The sequence below is a fragment of the Oncorhynchus mykiss genome, chromosome 21 (genome assembly GCF_057628025.1).
Source record: "Oncorhynchus mykiss isolate SJ-2025 chromosome 21, ASM5762802v1, whole genome shotgun sequence".
Lineage (NCBI taxonomy): Eukaryota > Metazoa > Chordata > Actinopteri > Salmoniformes > Salmonidae > Oncorhynchus > Oncorhynchus mykiss.
Genome location: NC_143042.1, coordinates 14,793,476 through 14,815,770, shown reverse-complemented (window position 1 = coordinate 14,815,770; position 22,295 = coordinate 14,793,476). Strand labels below are relative to the sequence as shown.

The 22,295-nt window shown below is 42.3% G+C and overlaps 2 protein-coding genes across 3 annotated transcripts; both read left to right on the top strand.

The window, feature by feature from the left end:
* The first annotated feature begins 423 nt into the window (after positions 1 to 423).
* On the top strand, positions 424 to 6,558 carry LOC110500089 (uncharacterized). Its single transcript, XM_090213980.1, has 10 exons — positions 424 to 493; positions 1,531 to 1,569; positions 1,900 to 2,208; positions 2,475 to 2,640; positions 2,760 to 2,866; positions 3,394 to 3,741; positions 3,989 to 4,321; positions 4,483 to 5,073; positions 5,214 to 5,588; positions 5,994 to 6,558. Exons 2-10 carry the CDS (start codon positions 1,536 to 1,538, stop codon positions 6,050 to 6,052), a joined length of 2,322 nt encoding a protein of 773 aa, XP_090070106.1. The 5' UTR covers positions 424 to 493; positions 1,531 to 1,535; the 3' UTR covers positions 6,053 to 6,558.
* Positions 6,559 to 6,805: 247 nt separating this feature from the next.
* LOC110500091 (mitogen-activated protein kinase 11) lies at positions 6,806 to 22,219 on the top strand. Of its 2 annotated transcripts, XM_021577254.3 has the most exons (12): positions 6,806 to 7,142; positions 16,034 to 16,163; positions 16,273 to 16,331; positions 16,539 to 16,650; positions 17,213 to 17,242; positions 17,652 to 17,699; positions 17,814 to 17,928; positions 18,147 to 18,218; positions 18,677 to 18,756; positions 18,994 to 19,072; positions 19,261 to 19,434; positions 19,632 to 22,219. In XM_021577254.3, exons 1-12 carry the CDS (start codon positions 7,030 to 7,032, stop codon positions 19,703 to 19,705), a joined length of 1,086 nt encoding a protein of 361 aa, XP_021432929.1. In that variant the 5' UTR covers positions 6,806 to 7,029; the 3' UTR covers positions 19,706 to 22,219. The 2 variants fall into 2 exon arrangements, with proteins under 2 accessions (XP_021432929.1, XP_090070102.1); XM_090213976.1 differs by having other exon boundaries at positions 17,652 to 17,928.
* Positions 22,220 to 22,295: the final 76 nt, after the last annotated feature.

Here is a 22,295-nt window from a genome sequence, read left to right as displayed (position 1 = left end):
AAAACAGGACTTTATTTACAATGCATTGGGATCTCGGAAGGTTCCCTGCTTTGCCTGGAACTGGGAGAACTCACTGACACAGGTTACAATGATATATTTGGTATTTTCTTTGTTACTTTAACCACATATCTTCATGTCTCATTAATCAGAGTAATAATGGATTGATTCCTATTTACCAAATGTACTGCAAATTATTGTCACAAATGTGAATTTGATACACTAACAGAAATGTATATTTGATCAAGCAACGGAGATGTACTGTATTTCTAACACTGTATAAAGTCCACTGTAATAACAGAGAAAATACATTGGGTCTATTGGTCAGTGTTTGTTTATGTGGAGGGAGGGGTTGGAGCTGAAGTTTCAGCATCTCCTGGGTGTGTTCACCTGGTCAGCAGAGAGGGAGGAGAGAAACTCTATAAACTCACCTCTCTTTCCCCGGTCTCCGCATCTCACAACCAAACTCTGGGGAGGGAAGAGGACAGCTAACTGGGTAGGTGTGTCATCATTTCAAGCTGCATTATACATTATTATCCTGATAAATTGAAACATTGTGCTTTTCTATGAAGAGGTAATCATTCAGATATGTTTGCTTAGTATTCTGTGTACTTTGATGAAGTTGAGACTGACTACACTCGTAAAGTGCCCAAAATGCCAGATGGGCTGGTCCACTTTTAGCCAAGTGAGCCATTCTACCTTGTTTTTTTGATCACTATCTGGCTAATAATCTGGCTAATAATCGGGGCCTCAAGGTAGAAACAAATGGGCCGGTGTTGGGTCATCACAAAGAAAAAAAATGGGCCAGTGTTTTAGAAATGAATATTGGTCCCGGTCCGTTCCTGCACTCTTAGAAAAAAAGGGTTCCAAAGGGGTTCTGCAGCTGTCCTCATAGGAGAACCTTTTGAATAACCTTTTTTGTTCATAGAATAATATTTTCCTCTGTGAAATGGTTCCACATGGAACCCATATGGCTTATTCAAAGGGTTCTCCTATGGGAACAGTCAAAGAAAACCTTTCAGGTCGAAGTCAAATCTAATTTGATAACAAATGTTTGATAACAATGTGAGTCAAACATATCTTATGCATATCATAGAAATTGTGGAAATCAGTAGATTTAGAGAGACTTCAGACGCTTTTAAATCTCATCACATTTACCTGAAATTAGACTATATTTTTTACTTCTTTCAAAGTGCATGTTTGGTTACTCAAAGTTTATTCCATGTAATGTTTTCATAGAGTAACTGCAATGCTACTTTGGTAGTCAAATCACCTTAACATCACTTTGTCATTTTGTTTAACTGGAAAGGTACAACACTGCCTGTTAACTCTCAGAAGGAAATTGTGCACATTAGTTCAGACTTCAAATCAAACAAAGAGACAATTCCTTCTTAAATATTTTCTTCTACATGAAATCTTTCAAACAGGTCTGGATTGATAAATGATTGTGTTTTAATATTTGTTCACAACAACAATGCTTCTCTTGAGTTGCAATATAAGGGTTGGGAGCATTAAACCATAATCTCTTCACAGTGGCCATGACACAGCCAGTACTTCTACTCCTGCTACTGGGTAAGAGATCAGATGGGATGAATATTCCTCTTTTGGTATTATAGACCAACCTGCTATGACTTATCTAGTTGACCATGTATTCAAAGTAGTTGGGTAGAGTTTCAGAACCTGTCAACATCTATTTATGTACAATGAGCTTCAGTTTAACCAACATTTAAGATGACATCTACAGAATTCTCTCCTTGAGTTGACACATTCATATTTTAGTACAGTGATTATGAAGTTGAAATGCTAGTTCTAAGGTTGATGTCGGTGTCACAATCTAAACAGAGAAAGAGATTGACCATCCCAAAAAATAACACCTTTCTGATGTGACATTTATCCCCACAGCAGCCATGTCCTCACCAGTGTTTGGGACTGAGATATCAGTACTAGAGGGAACCTCTGTTACCCTTGTCTGCACATATCTAGGGGATAAAAAGCTTAAGACATGCTGGGGCAGAGGTTGTGGATTTGTTAAGTGTACTGATCCCATAATGGAAGATAAATCCAAATATAAAATTAACGCTGAAGTTGGAAGAGTGAATCTCACCATTTTAAAGCTACAGCCAACAGACCGTGGGAGCTACTGCTGCAGAGTCGATGTCCCTGGATTTTTCAATGATCTTAAACAATTCTACAGCCTGAGGGTAGTCAAAGGTAAGTGTTGCTCACATCAGACGATGGGTTAACAATGGGTTTTGCTCAGTGCAGATGTCACCTTACAGTAGGAAGGAACATGAAGGTTTAAAGTCTTCATCTCCATGTATGAATGTTGTATTAGTGCATCACTATTGTGTATCAGTTTGTTCTCTCGCTAACAAAGTCTGCACTACTGGTAATATCCTTTTGCTGCCTAGTTTATCTTTATCCTGTGTCCCTTTCTGATGGTCTGTGTGGTGAAATACAGTATTTCTTGGTTACAGGTTGTGTGAGGGACCTACTGGACGAAGTCCATTTTCTGGGGAACAATATTGCGAATCAGCCATTTACAACCGAAAATGCAAGTCAGTGCAGGCAGGAATGCACCAAAAATTACACATGCCAGTACTTCACATTTGTTGATGAAAACGCAGGAAAAATAGTCCACAGGTACATGCTCAAAAATTATATATTTTTTATGCTTGGGCAAATAAAGGCAGCAAAATCATTTTTGAATCAGCACCATTCTGATAACTACTACCACATTCATTGTGATATTTATCCCACAGAAACAAATGTTTCCTGAAGGCCTCAACTGGTCATACGCCTGAAATTACAATACAGCACCTCCAACATGGAACCTCAGGCTACTCTCTGAGAAACTGCAGTGGTAAAGGTGAGTACAGGTGGTAAAGGTGAGTACATGACTTGATTCATCATTTGTTTTGGCCATTGAATATCTAGCCAATATCTAATAATCACAGAGGTAGACTTTGTTAATAGGCCCTCTTCAACAGGATAACATAGACATGGATATCAAACTCTGTCATGTTGTGTTTCTGTTGATTCCATCATCTCTGTTGAAGGTGTAACTTATTGAACGTCATCAATCAAGCATCAGAGCTCTTTGAAGAGAGCCGTTTCAGACCAATGATGTGTAAAGTCTATAGAATTCTATCACTACTATGTATTCACTTTTAATAATTGATGCACAGGACACGTCCATATTCATAAAACAAATTGGTTGGAGGATTGAATGAGTTTTCAAATGTATGAATTTGCCTCTGTCATGTCTTTTTTACTCTGCTCTCAAACATTATGTGTTCCCTTAATTTAGAATAGATAATGGAAGCTAAAGATGGTCATGTTTTCCAATCAACACAACAAGCAGTCTGATAAGCATTTCCTCTGTATTTCAAACAGTCACCCACTCAGCCAAAAAGTACAGCCTCATCCCTGAGAAGAAAAACTGGACCGAAGCACAAGAATACTGCAGACAACACTACACAAACCTGTCCATCATACGCACAGAAGAGGATTGGAAGGCAATTCAATCCTCTTTGGGTGATTTCAGTGGTGATGTGTGGATTGGGCTCCATAGGTCTGGTCCAACTGAAAAGTGGAAGTGGTCTGATGGAGAGGACTTCATGTTCTTTAACTGGAAAGAAGGTTTTGGTGTCCATGCTGAGGGTCATGACTGTGTCTTGTCTATTTCATCTCATTGGCAACCAGTGACTTGTGCAGCCCTAAGTCAGTATATGTGTCAACGAGGTAAGGACTGACTAACTCACTCACTGTCTCTTTCTTTCAATGGAAAATCCAACTTGTCATTTAACAAATGGGATTGACTGATTGATTTAACAACCCCTACCCTAATACTGTATTCTTCATCTAATCAGATCTCAAACACTTTATTAATTTGGTTATCATCTGTAAACCAAGTTTATTTCTTATTGTGTTTAGTCATTAACTGCCTCATGAAATCTGATGTGTCACTTTTCACCTTCCCTCCTGTAAGTTCGTCATGGTAATGGAACAACAGAGAAGGTGTATGAGCTGATGCAGGAGCCAAAGACGCAACAGGATGCTGTGACAGACTGCAGGAAAATAAACGGCGGAGAACTGGCGAGCATCTGTAACCAGAAAGAACAGGAAGCCTTTGATGAGGTTACTACAGGGAAAACCTGGATTGGACTTCAGCAGAAGAACAAACTATGGAATTGGTCCAACGGAGAACCATTTCAGCAATGGGAACATACCATGGGAGGTGGAAACTGTGTACAGCTGAACTCAGACAGAAAATGGACACCAAAAGATTGCTCTAGTCAAAGTATTTTCCTTTGCTATGGAGGTAAGTTGAACCACGTGAGAGTGTTATCAAACTAAAGTGTTTTAGTCAGTCAATCAATGACTAAATTGTACAGAATCTACACCAAGAAAATCCTAGTTTTAATATAATATCAATTAGAAAAATGTGCCTAAATGTATATGTATTCTACTTCATTGTGACAGATGAACACCCACTTAACACCACAGGGGATTTGACCATTCCTGTTACCCCTGAATCCACCAGCCCTATTTCCACCACAACACCTACCACTTTACTACCTACTGATACTAATGGACAGTCCACCACCTCACCAACTACCACTGCTAATGGACAGTCCACCACCTCACCAACTACCACTACCAATGGACAGTCCACCACCTCACCAACTACCACTACTAATGGACAGTCCACCACCTCACCAACTACCACGACTAATGGACAGTCCACCACCTCACCAACTACCACGACTAATGGACAGTCCACCACCTCACCAACTACCACTACTAATGGACAGTCCACCACCTCACCAACTACCACTACTATTGGACAGTCCACCACCTCACCAACTACCACTGCTATTGGACAGTCCACCACCTCACCACCCACCACGACTAATGGACAGTCCACCACCTCACCAACTACCACTACTAATGGAGAGTCGACAACACCACCAACATCAACTTCCAGTGGACAACTGACCTCATCGTGTCCCACCTCCCCAGACTGGAATCCTACATCCTCACCCAGTAGTACAACTTCTCTACTCCATCCTGGTGAGACATGGAGCTACATTCTGTACCAATCTGTACAAAGGTGTACAAGTGACAAATGTTGGGCTTTTTATTTGTGGTTTTGTGTTCATGAACTTGCACTTACATGTGTACAATTTTATGTTTTTGTCTTGTCCATGCAGATTACCTGCACTACGTCAACGAGTCCAAGAGCTGGATCAATGCCCTGGAGTTCTGTAAAAGTCGTGGCTCCAAGTCCAACCTGGTGCACATCACCAACCAGACCGTACAGGCTGACGTGACCCAGCTCCTGGCTAATGTCGAGCTGCCATGTGTGGGGGTATGGATTGGTCTGGAGCGGTCCATCTTTGAGTGGAGCGCCCCCTGGCTGTGGACCAGTGGTGATGTTGATAAGGTGGTGAAGTACAGTGGGTGGCACAGCTGCTTCCCCCTCAATCCCATCAATTATCACTGTGGTAAGATGGTCCGGGTTGACAACGGAGAACTGAAGTGGCTGGATGCTTCCTGTCATCAGGAATTACCCTTTATCTGTCAAGGTGTGTTGCTTTTCTTTTGATCTTCTATTTTAGGGCTTGTTAATAAGTGGGGTGGAACATTCAGAACGTTGCAGATAGACACATATTACATAGAAGTGTCATGGTTTACTGCGGAAAAGAGATTTACTGTCTTGACTGTCATGTCAGCTCTATGGAATGTGTTACTTAATGCAATGCTCTGATCATACCTCCCTATTGAATAAGGCTCAATCTACATCCCAGACACCCCCTCTCTACAGTTGGCTACTATCTGAATTGCTCTGAGGGGCTCAGAGTCTATACTCACTACACTCGGTGGTATACTGTAGCTTAATAATCTAAAACCAAATGCAAGGCCTGGCAATATAAGATACATTGATGACCTCTCCTCCATGTCCACTCCTACTGTCCATGATGTTTCAACAGATCTCCAACAGAGGGCTCACCATGGCAGCCTGGACAGTCTGCAGACAGACACTATGTAACAGCATAGCTGATCTAATCTACCAGAGAGACTACCACACTCAAGGTCTGGAAGGAACCTGCATTTCAATTCATTATATTGTTACACTACTATTACTATTATTCATATTATTACTGTTTATATTACTATTATTACAACTTTTTATTACTTTTATTTATAATTTTCACTATTACATTATATTACTTAATGATACTGTATGTTCATTCATAACCATTGCTATTTGACTGTTATTAACTGTACTAATTTGATTGTTTAAAAATATAGTTGATGAAAAGTAAAGAAGATTATTAAAAATGAAAATGTAGTATTTCACTTTTGTGTGATCACTGTAGCCTACTGTAGAAAATGGCTAGTTAGCCTAGTGGTTAGAGCGTTGGACTGGGGCTGATATCTGTTGTTCTGCCCCTGAACAAGGCAGTTAACCCACTGTTTCTAGGCCGTCATTGAAAATAAGAATATGTTCTTAACTGACTTGCCTAGTTAAATAAAAGGTCAAATTAAAATAAATAATTCCACTTAGTATTGTGTTAAGATGTATGCATTTCATGCGACAACTGTGGCTTCCGTGAAATTGACACCGCTGCTATATTGATGCAACAATGTGCCATAAACTCTAAGCTGTGCAAAAACATGCATTTTGGAGACATAAAAAAAGGGAAATTATAAGGTTTACATAGGCTATGGGTAATAATATTATTTGCAGGAGCCTATCCTAATAGATGAATGAGAGGAATCGCTCCCCTATCTCACCCCCCCCCCCCCCTTCCGCGCCGCAACCCCCATATCTGAGACATCGTCTATTACCAGCTCTATCTCTCTACTTACACTACCCCCTTCTCAAAAATATCGAGAGAGATAGAGAGAGAACAAGTGAGAGAGAGAGCGAGGCGGCCAGCAGCTCCCCTCTGTGCACCAGTTACCGCGGATTGTGCAGACAGAGCTGTCAGTCCAGTCCTAAAAAACTTATTCACTGTAAAAATGTCGGCCAGATCAGGCTACTATCGGCAGGAGCTGAACAAGACTGTATGGGAAGTTCCCGAGCGGTACCAGAACCTGACTCCCGTGGGCTCTGGGGCCTACGGCTCGGTATGGTGAGTAGGCTATATGAAAGAGGGAGGGGCGAGGCTGTCCATACACACAATACAATGCAGATGAAAAACATAATTTAGCCTTATGATTTGTATTATGAATATACATTATTGGATAATATTGGAAAAGCAACAAGCCTATTTATAGCCTATTCTCATTATTATTGTGCAATTGCCAGCCTATTGTCATTATTATTACTGAGGATGTTTTTATTGTTATTAGGCAGTTATTTGGCCTATTTAAATTCAAATATAATCCATGTTCATGTAGCCTAGTTATTTTAGTTGTTATGCACGAGAAAATCCTCAATGTTCTTTTCATGTTTGTTATTAAATGTCGATTTACTAGACTACTCTATTGGTATCAATATGATGCTGTTATATAGGCTACGTTTCCAATTGTATTGGTTTATCTGTCGTTGACACCATTCCCAAATACTGGGCGTCATCAGTCCAACGGCAGACTGTCTACAGTTGTTGCCTCTCGATGCGGCGTTAAACACCTTAAGCTTCGCATGTACATTAGCTGATTCAGTCTGCCCCATACGATTCCCGCATCGAAAGGAAACGAGGAGTTATCGCGTGCAACCACGCGCTACGGAAGATCCTCTGAATCGTGACAGTTCTCAATAGAATTTCTATAAGGCTTTTTGGGCTACTGATAACAGGGACAGCACTTCGGCGGGATCTGCACTGAACAACTTAAGGATGCATGACACATCTGTATAGTCATGGGTATGTGTAGGGTTTACCTCAGTGTTGCTGACTGCGAATATCTTGTATTTTTGTATTTTTTTCAGACATTTGTGCTGTTATGGACTTTTATCTTTGATATGTGTATGTTCACTTCAGATAGTGAAGAGGGTCCTAGGGAAGAAATCTCAACATTGTATTCATGACCACCAGTCTGTTGACCTAACAACAGACATCAATTTCACAACCTGATCTCCTCCCCATACAGTAAATACAAGCTCTCTCTTTCTTTCTCACACACACACACACACACACACACACACACACACACACACACACACACACACACACACACACACACACACACACACACACACAGCTGTCTAGCCCATTGAGGTGCTTCTTATAGGCTACATTTCCACATGAACGAGTTCCTCCTTTCTCACAAGTGGGTTGGGCAATATTTCCTTGTTTTAATTTTGGAACACTCTTTGTCTGTTGCGGGAGAATAGACACCGTTGCCATGGCGAGGTGTCATGGTGATGTGTGCACCTCGATTTGAGTGTCATACATGCAATCCATATTGATCCATGCATGGGAAGGGAAATTAAGTGCTTGCCGGTTTCAATATCAACTTTTACTGTAACAGCACTGGTAGATAGATTAGATTGACATTGTAGGCAGAGCTTTCTTTGTTGTTTATATGCTGGTAAAACAGCCAACCATGGCCTTTCAATCCAATGCTTTTGCATCTCCTAGGACAGAGGGATGTGAGGATGTGATCGTCTTGAGTATCAGCCCAGGGAGACAGACAACAGACATCTGTGATGCAGCAGACATGGAAGAGAAGGAAGGCACAGAAACTACATGTTAGCTCAAGCAATATCTAAGCCTTTATTGGTCCATTAGATTTCATGGAAGCTTAGCCTAGCTGATTGATGGGAAGAACTGCAGTGTTTTACTACTCCACTGAGAAATCATGGTGAAATCGGCACAGTTATGTCTGTTTGATTTGATGAAGACCTTGGAAGCTGAGTAGATAGACATGGTAGCATTGCTCTAGCAACAATTCAAACAAAAGACTATCCCTGTGTCTGCTTCTTTTGCCGAATACAATTCTCGAACAGTTAAAAACAAAACTCATTACTTATGTGGATTCATAAACACATCTAATACACCATCAACCAAGATGCAGAGCAATGCAGTCATATGATCTGCTACACCTACAAAATGGCACCACTGCTCATAGTACCAGTCTAGCCAGCAAGGACACTCACATTCTTGCACACAATCTCCCATCTCTCTTTAACTTTTTTTCTTTCTCTCTCTCTGAGCCCTGCATTGTTCAGGCTGAGCTCCACCCATTGTCACCATCTTCTCCATGGCAGAGCTGATTGATTAGCAGAGGGGTGGGGGTTTGGGAATTGGGGAGGTATTTTATAGGGGGTTGGGACTGGGAGAGCCTTGGGAGTCCATGGACATTATTTCTGAGGATACAGAGGAGAATATCATTATATTGATCCTTGGTGCTCCTCAATTTCCCTGCAAAGCCTCCTGAGATTGTTTGCCCGAGGTCAATGATCTGATCAGAAAGGCTCATATAATGAATATCAGATCAAATCAAAAATGTCACATGTGCCTAATACAGATGTAGACTTTACTGAGAAATGCTTACTTACGAGCCCTTTCCCAACAATGCAGAGTTAAAAAGTAAGAAAAATATATACAAGGAGCACCGGTACTGAGTCATTGAGCAGGGGTACAAGGTAGTTGAGGTAATACAGTATGTAGATGTAGGTAGGGGTAAAGGCAACTAGGCAATCATGATAGATGATAAACAGAGTAGCATCAGCGTATGTGAAGAGTGTGAAAGTGTGTCTATCCGTGAGTGTATGTGTGTGTGTGTGTGTTGGAGTGTCAGAGTGTAGTATGTGTAAGTGTGTGGTAGAGTCCAGTGAGTGTGCATAGAGCCGGGATACATAAAATGGGGATCAATGCAAATAGCAGTGGTGGAAAAAGTACCCAATTGTTATACTTTGAGTAAAAGTAAAGATACCTTAATAGAAAATGACTGAAGTAAAATACTACTTGAGCAAAAGACTAAACGTATTTGGTTTTAAATATACTTCAGTATCAAAAGTAAATGTAGTTGCTAAATAATATTTAAGTATCAAAATTAGATGTATAAATCATTTAAAATTCATTATATTAAGCAAACCAGATGACACTATTTTCTTTTTTTAAATTTACGGATAGCCAGGGTCACACTCGGCAACAACATCTCCACCCCGCTGATCCTCAAAACTGGGGCCCCACAAGGGTGCGTTCTGAGCCCTCTCCTGTACTCCCTGTTCACCCACGACTGCGTGGCCACGCACGCCTCCAACTCAATCCTCAAGTTTGCGGACGACACAACAGTGGTAGGCTTGATTACCAACAACGACGAGACGGCCTACAGGGAGGAGGTGAGGGCCCTCAGAGTGTGGTGTCAGGAAAATAACCTCACACTCAATGTCAACAAAACTAAGGAGATGATTGTGGACTTCAGGAAACAGCAGAGGGAACACCCCCCTATCCACATCGATGGAACAGTAGTGGAGAGGGTAGTAAGTTTTAAGTTCCTCGGCATACACATCACAGACAAACTGAATTGGTCCACCCACACAGACAGCATCGTGAAGAAGGCGCAGCAGCGCCTCTTCAACCTCAGGAGGCTGAAGAAATTTGGCTTGTCACCAAAAGCACTCACAAACTTCTACAGATGCGCAATCGAGAGCATCCTGTCGGGCTGTATCACCGCCTGGTACGGTAACTGCTCCGCCCACAACCGTAAGGCTCTCCAGAGGGTAGTGAGGTCTGCACAACGCATCACCGGGGGCAAACTACCTGCCCTCCAGGACACCTACGCCACCCGATGTCACAGGAAGGCCTGGAAGATCATCAAGGAAAACAACCACCCGAGCCACTGCCTGTTCACCCCGCTATCATCCAGAAGGCGAGGTCAGTACAGGTGCATCAAAGCCGGGACCGAGAGACTGAAAAACAGCTTCTATCTCAAGGCCATCAGACTGTTAAACAGCCACCACTAACATTGAGTGGCTGCTGCCAACACACTGACTCAACTCCAGCCACTTTAATAATGGGAATTGATGGGAAATGATGTAAAATATATCACTAGCCACTTTAAACAATGCTACCTAATATAATGCTTACATACCCTACATTATTCATCTCATATGTATACGTATATACTGTACTCTATATCATCTACTGCATCTTTATGTAATACATGTATTACTAGCCACTTTAACTATGCCACTTTGTTTACATACTCATCTCATATGTATATACTGCACTCAATACCATCTACTGTATCTTGCCTATGCCGCTCTGTACCATCACTCATTCATATATCTTTATGTACATATTCTTTATCCCCTTACACTTGCGGTAGTAGTAGTAAGGTAGTAGTTTTGGAATTGTTAGCTAGATTACTTGTTGGTTATTACTGCATTGTCGGAACTAGAAGCACAAGCATTTCGCTACACTCGCATTAACATCTGCTAACCATGTGTATGTGACAAATAAAATTTGATTTGATTTGACACTCCAACAGACATAATTTACAAATAAAGCATTTATTTGTCCACCAGATCAGATGCAGCAGGGATGACCAGGGATGTTCTCTTGATAAGTGTGTGAATTGGACAATGTTCTGTCCTGCTAAGCATTCAAAATGTAAAAGTACTTTTGGTGTCAGGGAAAATGTATGTAAAAAGTAAAAAGTACATACTTTTCTTTAGGAATGGAATGGAGTGAAGTAAAAGTAAAAGTTGTCAAACATATAAATAGTAAAGTAAAGTACAGATACCCCAGTACTCTAAAGTATTTTACACCACTGTAGCCATTTGATTAACTGTTCAGCAATCTTATGGCTTGGGGGTAGAAGCTGTTCAGGAGCCCTTGGTGCTCCGGTACCGCTTGCCCTCCGGTAGCAGAGAGAACAGTCTATAACTTGGGTGGCTGGAATCTTTGGCAATTTTTAGGGCCTTCCTACTACACCACCTGGTATAGAGGTTCTGGATGGCAGTGAGCTTGGCCCCAGTGATGTACTGGGCCATACACACTACCATCTGTAGCACCTTATGGTCGGATACCAAGCAGCTGCCATACCAAGCGGTGATGCAGCCAGCCAAGCTGCTCTCAATGGCGTAGCCATCAGACAGAGGTATTATCGTACCTGCACTAAAGCAGACTCATATCACACATTCACTGTATACCATGCAGAACATCACATATACACATGTATTAGTTTTCCATCATTACACCAGCAGACATCAAAAATCATATATGAATGTGCACATTTAAAATGCACTGGAATGGCTGAGATTTTCACAAATGTGGTTGCTACTTCAAATAGACTTTATTCCAATAACTGGAAAGCTTTTCATAGACTGCAAAACACCAGTCACGCGTAATGACAATAGTTGTCATTCTTGAGACATCGTACTGCCACTTCCCTTCGCTTTCTCAAGTCGGATCATTTCTCATTTCCCGCTCAGCATGCAGACTGCAAACCCCTAATTCAATCTCAATGGTTACTTTTCCTTCCATCGGTCTCCTGAAAGGAAGTTGGAACGTCTTGGCCAGTAATATAACTGTAATTCGTTCTGACTGATGGGTTTAGAACTTGTCCATGATACTGAACATATTCTTCACAATGGAACTGGGAAACTCTTTGTTGGTGTAACGTTATGTAACAGTAATATAGCGTTGTGCAAATGTTTGTGCTTGCACCATGAATGTTTCATTTAGTCAACAAACTCATTTCCATGTGCCTATTTCAACTGTTGCAGCAACACTATGCAAATCATGGCTACTGTGAGTGTGTGGTATTTGTCAGCACATTGTGTAACTTTGTAGATGGCATATCCATATGCTTTTGTTTGTTTGGGCTTGGCATGTCACTTCGGTGCCATTTAGCCGACGCTGTTGTGCAGAGTTTGTTTACAACGTGAGAGGACAAGCGATGGCCGCCAAAGCTCTCGGATGAACGCACACATGAAATAGAATCTCAAGTACATGAACTGTCTATCGGGATTAACATGCAAGATGCTGTGGGGAGCAAGATGCTGGAGAATAAAAGCAAGCAACCTTCATTTTGAATTCTATGTGCAAACAAGATGCTCTGGCAGATGCTTTCATGTTTGCCCCACTATTTCCTTTGAATGATTGTATATGCATAAGACTAAAGTCAATATAGATAGCTAGATGGAGAGAGAGAGAGAGGGAGAGAGAGAGAGAGAAAGCCAAATGACTTTGCATCAGATATTGCGTTGCCTTTGACGCCACCCTTCCCCCTCACCCACTCTTTCTGTTTTTGAAACCTGAGGTGCATTAATGTAACAGCTGATCAAACATTCTGAGATGGAAGACAGAGTCAGTTGCAGAAATCGATGCATAGACTGCTTGTGGAGTTGTTGGCAGTGAGGTAGACAGCCATGTATGGAAGATGAGATGGCAGAGGACTGGTGTGTGTGTGTGTGTGTGTGTGTGTGTGTGTGTGTGTGTGTGTGTGTGTGAGAGAGACGGAGATGTCTGGCTTGTGTCATGGAAAGATGATGGTGTGCTAGCTGCCTGTTTGGCAAACATATAACGGGCATCTAGCAGCAGGTGCTTCTGTGGCTGTGAATGAAATGAATGCACTTTGCGTTGTCTGAAGGTGATGCGGTCTGATTATGGTGTGTACATGACCTTGTGTTGTACACATGGCAGGCCCCAGGTAAGGACATAGTAATGGTGTAGCGCTCCTCACAGGCTGGTTAAAGGGGTTAGCGGTCAGGTTGATAATGACAGTGATTTACATTAATGCTGTTTTAGCTTCTTCTGGAGTTGTGGCTCTGTGCTGCCTCTCCTTCCTCTGTTCTTCACACTTCCTCTTTATCATCTCCTTTACTGCTTCTTCTTTCCTTCAGTCTAGTTTCTTTTGATTTCTCAAACACTTACAGTGCCTTGCGAAAGTATTCGGCCCCCTTGAACTTTGCGACCTTTTGCCACATTTCAGGCTTCAAACATAAAGATATAAAACTGTATTTTTTTGTGAAGAATCAACAACAAGTGGGACACAATCATGAAGTGGAACGACATTTATTGGATATTTCAAACTTTTTTAACAAATCAAAAACTGAAAAATTGGGCGTGCAAAATTATTCAGACCCCTTAAGTTAATACTTTGTAGCGCCACCTTTTGCTGCGATTACAGCTGTAAGTCGCTTGTGGTATGTCTCTATCAGTTTTGCACATCGAGAGACTGACATTTTTTCCCATTCCTCCTTGCAAAACAGCTCGAGCTCAGTGAGGTTGGATGGAGAGCATTTGTGAACAGCAGTTTTCAGTTCTTTCCACAGATTCTCGATTGGATTCAGGTCTGGACTTTGACTTGGCCATTCTAACACCTGGATATGTTTATTATTGAACCATTCCATTGTAGATTTTGCTTTATGTTTTGGATCATTGTCTTGTTGGAAGACAAATCTCCGTCCCAGTCTCAGGTCTTTTGCAGACTCCATCAGGTTTTGTTCCAGAATGGTCCTGTATTTGGTTCCATCCATCTTCCCATCAATTTTAACCATCTTCCCTGTCCCTGCTGAAGAAAAGCAGGCCCAAACCATGATGCTGCCACCACCATGTTTGACAGTGGGGATGGTGTGTTCAGCTGTGTTGCTTTTACGCCAAACATAACGTTTTGCATTGTTGCCAAAAAGTTCAATTTTGGTTTCATCTGACCAGAGCACCTTCTTCCACATGTTTGGTGTGTCTCCCAGGTGGCTTGTGGCAAACTTTAAACAACACTTTTTATGGATATCTTTAAGAAATGGCTTTCTTCTTACCACTCTTCCATAAAGGCCAGATTTGTGCAATATACGACTGATTGTTGTCCTATGGACAGAGTCTCCCACCTCAGCGGTAGATCTCTGCAGTTCATCCAGAGTGATCATGGGCCTCTTGGCTGCATCTCTGATCAGTCTTCTCCTTGTATGAGCTGAAAGTTTAGAGGGACGGCCAGGTCTTGGTAGATTTGCAGTGGTCTGATACTCCTTCCATTTCAATATTATCGCTTGCACAGTGCTCCTTGTGATGTTTAAAGCTTGGGAAATCTTTTTGTATCCAAATCCGGCTTTAAACTTCTTCACAACAGTATCTCGGCCCTGCCTGGTGTGTTCCTTGTTCTTCATGATGCTCTCTGCGCTTTTAACGGACCTCTGATACTATCACAGTGCAGGTGCATTTATACGGAGACTTGATTACACACAGGTGGATTGTATTTATCATCATTAGTCATTTAGGTCAACATTGGATCATTCAGAGATCCTCACTGAACTTCTGGAGAGAGTTTGCTGCACTGAAAGTAAAGGGGCTGAATAATTTTGCACACCCAATTTTTCAGTTTTTGATTTGTTAAAAAAGTTTGAAATATCCAATAAATGTCATTCCACTTCATGATTGTGTCCCACTTGTTGTTGATTCTTCACAAAAAAATACAGTTTTATATCTTTATGTTTGAAGCCTGAAATGTGGCAAAAGGTCGCAAAGTTCAAGGGGGCCGAATACTTTCGCAAGGCACTGTATTTCCTGTCTGGTACTTCCTGTCCCCTCCCTCACCTCAATCTCTCTCTGACCTCTACTCTTTCTACACTCCTTTGTCTCTTCATTCCTCTATAATGGTATTGCCTAGTATCTTTTTCATTTCCCCTAACACTCCTTCTCTCTGTGCAACATCGCAATTGAGTAAGATGTTGCTCCAAATGCTGCCGAAGTAGAAATAACACTGTCACAACCAAGACGTCAGTGCAACACCAGTACACTACTCAGACATACATTTGCACTAATTTATTTTTTTATTTTTTTTTTTTTTTCCTTTATTTAACCAGGCAAGTCAGTTAAGAACAAATTCTTATTTTCAATGACGGCCTGGGAACAGTGGGTTAACTGCCGGTTCAGGGGCAGAACGACAGATTTGTACCTTGTCAGCTCGGGGGTTTGAACTCGCAACCTTCCGGTTACTAGTCCAACGCTCTAACCACTAGGCTACCCTGCCGCCCCTAATAAGGAATCTAATAATTTAACGAGCAACATGTTTAGAAGCTATGCATTTAATTTTGTAAGCTACTCTCTCTCTCTCTCTCCTTTGCTCCCCACAGCTCAGCATATGACGTGCGGCTACGACAGAAGGTGGCGGTGAAGAAGCTGTCTCGGCCTTTCCAGTCCCTTATCCACAGTAGGCGCTCATACCGCGAGCTCCGGCTACTCAAGCACATGAAACACGAGAACGTGAGTAAGGAGTGGTTGAAGCCCTCCCGTGTTGGCTAGTTGACCTAAATTGCCTTGATAATGCACAATAGAGTTGTAACTCTTTGGCATCAACCTTCTCCCTCAACAGGTAATAGGACTACTGGATGTATTCTCCCCTGCTGCATCGCTAGAGGACTTCCATGAAGTGTGAGTGACTACTGAACGAGCACCAGGATGTCCAACATACCCCATACAGTGATTATACTGTCATGATTATTCTGATGATGACATATTGCATTTAAAATAGAGCTTTTCACCAGGATTCAAGGCATGTACTGTCTAACTGAATTGGAACATCTCCATGCACTGTTCTAAAAGTCCCCTCCTCCTCCTCCCTCCTCCTCCTCTTTCCAGCTACCTGGTAACCAACTTGATGGGGGCAGACCTGAACAACATAGTCAAATTCCAGCGTCTCTCTGATGAGCATGTGCAGTTTCTTATTTACCAGCTGCTCAGGGGCCTCAAGGTAGTTAACCCCCCAACGCATCATGTTTAGACATATTTTTTTTTACATACTATCCCATACACTCACAGTACAAAGCAACCTTCCCTGATTATAATTGTTTTTAGTCACAAAGACAACAGTTACGTATTTCAAGATGCCACAAGTAAACCTCAAACACCATCATCATGATCCTTTTTATACTATAAAACTACTGGCTATAATTTACTAGAATATCCCTTAACATCCTCTGAAATGGTATATATACTGCCCCTTCACATTTGATTACAAACTCAGATATACTGCTAAGTTTGAAATCTACATTATGCCTGCCTCACTAGGCAACACAGTTCAGAGGGGACTAACCATCCAGCCTAGTAGCTAGCAAACCTAGTTACCAAGGAATGAACAAAAAATGTAGACCCTTTTAGACAGGGGCCAATGTTAGAATACACTGTTGACCTCTCTCTCTCTCTCTCTCTCTCTCTCTCTCTCTCTCTCTCGCTCACACTCCATTCTTTCCTTGCTCCTCCCACTCCTCCCCCCATCCCGCTGCCATGTCCCTTTTCCGTCTCCCCCTGAACAGTACATCCATTCAGCAGGACTGATCCACAGAGTGAGTGGTGGCGTTCCTCTTTTCTTCTCTTCTTGCCCACTCTTTTCATTTTTCCTCATCCCCTCATTTCATAAAGGCAGTCTTCTGGAGAGCAATTACCTCTCCTGAGTGCTTTGTTGTCGTTAAAGGCAATTCTGTATTTAGAATGTACCAGTATGTGTGTAAGTAGATATCATATTGTGTGAGTGTGTTAGAGAGAGATTGTGTGCTGAGAGCTTCTTGTTGCATGTGCCTGTAGGCCTAGCACCCAGCTTATAAAACCCAGTATATGTTTCAACCTGTCTGTCTGTCTGTCTATCTATCTATCTATCTGTCTGTCTGTGTTCATGGCTTTCTCCCTTTCTTTTCCCCTGTCCTTCAGACACTCTTTGTGTTGACCGGTCTGTCTTTTCATGTGTCTGTCTCACAGGACCTGAAACCAAGTAACGTGGCAGTGAACGAGGACTGCGAGCTGAGGGTAAGACCAGTGACCCAGCCGCCCAACTCCTCAACGCCTCAGACTATCACAACCTTCCCCAACTCGGAAATGGCTATCACCATGACAACCTGTGTCTCTCTCGCTCTCCCCCAGATCCTTGACTTTGGATTGGCCAGACAGACGGATGATGAGATGACGGGGTACGTGGCGACTCGCTGGTATCGAGCGCCAGAGATCATGCTTAACTGGATGCACTACAATCAGACAGGTACAGATCCACACTCACACAACCCAAGAATGATCATAAACCCAAGATCCTCATTTCACACCACATATTACCAGACACCTGATATTACAACCAAACACATACTCTATCATCAAACAGTTCTATCCAGAAAGAAAAAGTATCTAGCTATATCTGTGACGTTATGGCTAATCATAAAATCCTGTTGTTATGACGACTGAATGTTAACGCCTCTGTTACAGTGGATATCTGGTCAGTGGGATGCATCATGGGAGAGCTGCTGAAGGGGAAGGTCCTGTTTCCCGGCAACGACTGTATCCTTCACTAACACAGACATGACTTGATACGGAGTGCACTACACTCCCCAACCGCTCTCCAGCGCTGTTACCGCCAATACTGCTCTGTGGACACATATCAGCTCCTCCCAGATTTGCATCACAATCCCATCTAGAGATATAGCCTTTCTGTCTGAAGGGGAGGTGTATTGAGAGGAAAGGAAAGGAAGTTCACAATGGACTGAATTGTATTGACTGTCACTGTACAGAGTCAAAGACTGAAACAAATAGGAATGTGATTTACTGCTTTGTGTGTATGTATTGGGTCCTGAAATGTAGGAGTATGCTGTCTGCATAAAACTAACACCAGAACACTGTTCTAGCAAAGTCAAGTATGCCTAACCTCAGTCAGTTGTTCTACCTAAAGAATTGGTCCTGCCAACCAAATGACTTTTTCACGATCATGATGGCCCTTAATTAACCCCTCCTGATCTAAGATATCGACCAGCTAAAGAGGATTATGGAGGTGGTGGGCACCCCGACCCCTGACCTTCTACAGAAGATCTCCTCTGAACATGTGAGAAGATGGAGAAATAGAGGGAGAGATGGGAAAGTTGAATGGATCATTCGCTATATCAATGCAAATTGCTTTAATGATACTGATTATCCTGACATCCATTGATAGGTGTAATTGATTGACTAATTTGATGATCGATTATTCAATATTTTGCTTGTAGCATGATTGATTTCTCAATTGGCCCTGCAATGTACTGTACACATTGTCACGTGTGTATACATTGCTTCCTATTCATAGGCTCAGAAATATATCCAGTCTCTACCCTTCATGCCCCAGCAGGACTTAGAGAAGATATTCAGAGGAGCCAACCCAATGGGTGAGACTGAGTCATACCGGATAACTGAATTTGCTGGAGGCTAATTTTAACCCAAGACTATAGTCACCCAAGGCTATGGATTACATAATGCAGCTTTGTTAGTATTTTTCACTTTGCGCCTACATCTTAATCTCGGTCTCCATCTTTCTCTCTGCAACTCCATTCTTCTCTCTCCCTCCCTCCCTCAGCTGTGGATCTACTGAAGCGCATGCTGGTTCTGGACTGTGACGGGCGTGTCTCGGCCAGTGAGGCTCTCTCCCACCCTTATTTCTCCCAGTACCACGACCCGGACGACGAACCAGAGGCCCTGCCCTACGACCAGACGCTGGAGAGCAAGGACCGCACGCTAGAGGAGTGGAAAGGTCAGAGAGGGAGATGGAGGGTGGCTGGAGTGGAGGAGGTTAAGAGGGATTCTCTTTTTTATAGATTCAACATTTATTTTCTGCTATGTTCTTGACCAGAACTAAACGTTCTCTCTTGCTCCTCACCTTTTGTTCATCCCTCTTTCTTCACCTCATCTTCTTTCTCTTTCGCTCTCACTCTCTCTCCCCCTATACAGAGCTGGTGTTCGAGGAGATGAATGGAATCAAAGCGCCTGTCAGCGAAACGAGCAGTCTACAGGTGGAACAGTGAAAGACAAACCTTGCCTCCTTCTGCTCGGTCTGTCCCGTCAGCTGAGGAAGGACCGCCGTCTTGTCTCCGTCTGTCTGCCGGCGTTGTGGAGGCGGGAGGATCCGAAAGAAAGAGAGACTGTGGGCCAATCAGAGACAACGCTGTGTCCCCTAAAGGCATGACACCCCTCCCCTTGCTCACTGTGACTGGCTATTTGACTGCCTGTCATGAGTTTTGTAAAAGGGGAGCAGGGAGAGGGGAGGTCTGGTTGAACTGATAGGGATGAGAATACGCACATTACGACGATTACAGGGAGCATGTTTTGATAGGTATATGTTTACAGTCTGTTGAAGAGAGGCAGAGAGAGAAAGTAGCACTAGGGTTTTCAAACCTACCCAAGGGTCCAACTGATAAATAGGCATTGGCTACAGGTCACTGGAAGTCTTTGTCATAAAGACATTTTATAAGCACTCATAATGGATGTCAGTTTAAGTCTGCTTTTAACACCTGTTATGTCATTGTAATGACAGAGGGTTCTAGTGAATTGTTGTCAAGAATTTCACGCATTTCGCTGTCTCAGGCGCCGCTCCAGAATCTCCCGTAAGTGTTCAGTTGGGTTTAGATCTGGGGACTGAGACGGCCATGGCATATGGTTTACATCGTTTTCATACACATCAAACCATTCAGTGACCATTCGTGCCCTGTCGATGGGGGCATTGTTATCCTATGGGGGCATAGCCATGGTGGCCAAAATAATGGCCAGCCCAGAATTTTTATACATGACCCTAAATGTCACGTTCGTTTAGAGATGGATTAGACCAAGGTGCAGCGTGGTAGGCGTAAATCTTTCTTTAATTGATGACACCGAAAAAACAGCAAATACAAAAACGAAACGCACAGTTCTGTAGGGCTGGAAAGCAATAGTACAAAAACAAGATCCCACAAACTCAGGTGGAAAACAGGCTGCCTAAGTATGATCCCCAATCAGAGACAACGATAGACAGCTGCCTCTGATTGGGAACCATACCCAACCAACAAAGAAAGAGAACACATAGACTTCCCACCCTAGTCACACCCTGACCTAACCAAAATAGAGAATAAAAAGGATCTCTAAGGTCAGGGCGTGACACTAAACATGTTGGGATTTTAACAAATTAACTCAGAAACCACACCTGTGTGGAAGCACCTGCTTTCAATAAGATTTGTATCTCTTATTAACTCAAGTCTTTCCATTATTTTGGCAGTTACCTGTATGTAGGCTATGCATTTGTTGCTAGTATCACCCATTTCAGATTCCACTGGCTCTAGTCCAACAGGTTTTACTAGTCCCTGGCTCTGTAGAGAAACCCAAACCTATAGCTGAAGTTTACATCTGAACATTCAGCAGATACCATTACCCACAGTGACTCCCACAGATACCATTACCCACAGTGACTCCCAGATGCATGCAGTTTAAATTGGATTTACAGGTCTGAATGTTGTAGTTTCAGAGGTCTAATATTCAGCATGTTTTAAAGGGGCGTACAGATGTGAACGAATTACAGGGGAATAAAATAATTCAATTTTCCTGGAATTGCAACATATACTAGCCCAAGAACTACAACAACAATCATATACACAATGCCTCAATTACAGTAGAGATAATCTGAAATACTCTTTCTCGGTTGATGTTTGACTATTTACGGTCCTGTATGTGTCATGTACAATTGTTGATTTTGGAAACTTGTTGGATTTAAATAGAACTGCAAAAAAAGATGAATGTATACAAAACTGTATGTTTTTTTAAAAAAAGTGTATTTTCATTCTATGGTGGCATGAATTTGAACTGTACAATTTCTGCCGTATGCATTTCCAATCAATAACCGAATGTCAACTCTGTGTCATAATGCCATGACAACTCATGACAGTTGATGTCAACCAACTCAACTCTATTACAACAGTTATAACACCATTATGCAGCATGAACAAGTAAACATTTGGTTACACATATTCAGAATAAATCAAATCGATCGATTCCCTGTCTTGGTAACGTCATGAATGCGTGCATCAATCCAGTCTTGTTTTCTCCCAAAAATGATTAAGTCTATTGAAGTTACACTCCTTTATGTTTCCCAAGTATCACGCAGCCTATCGGCCGGTATGCAGCACTATGTCAGTGGTGAGAATCTGTCATGGGCATAGCATGTTGTGGCATTATGAAAGACCACTTTACTCCAGAGTTACGGCCTACTCATTCCTCCTCCACATGGCCAAAGTTCCATCAATACTCCCAGCCCACACACACAGTAGCTTTCCAGTGCTTTATGGGTTCCAAGTCTTAAGTATACATGGTCTTTTTGTGTGTGTGTGTCAATTTGCCTTCAAGTTCCATTCTTGTATGTTTCCAACAAACATGCTTGCAGGCATCGAACTATGTCATAATCTCTCAGCCACAGAACAGAAACAGTATTATAAGAGACCACCCTTCTGATCATCATGACGACGCATGCATCCTCTTCTTCCTCTTGTCATCAATAAACGCTCAATTCATCACCAGTTATCTTACTGTGTGTGTCATGGACTTATATAATTGTGTGTGTGTGTGGCCTACATGTACATTTTTACTTTTGAG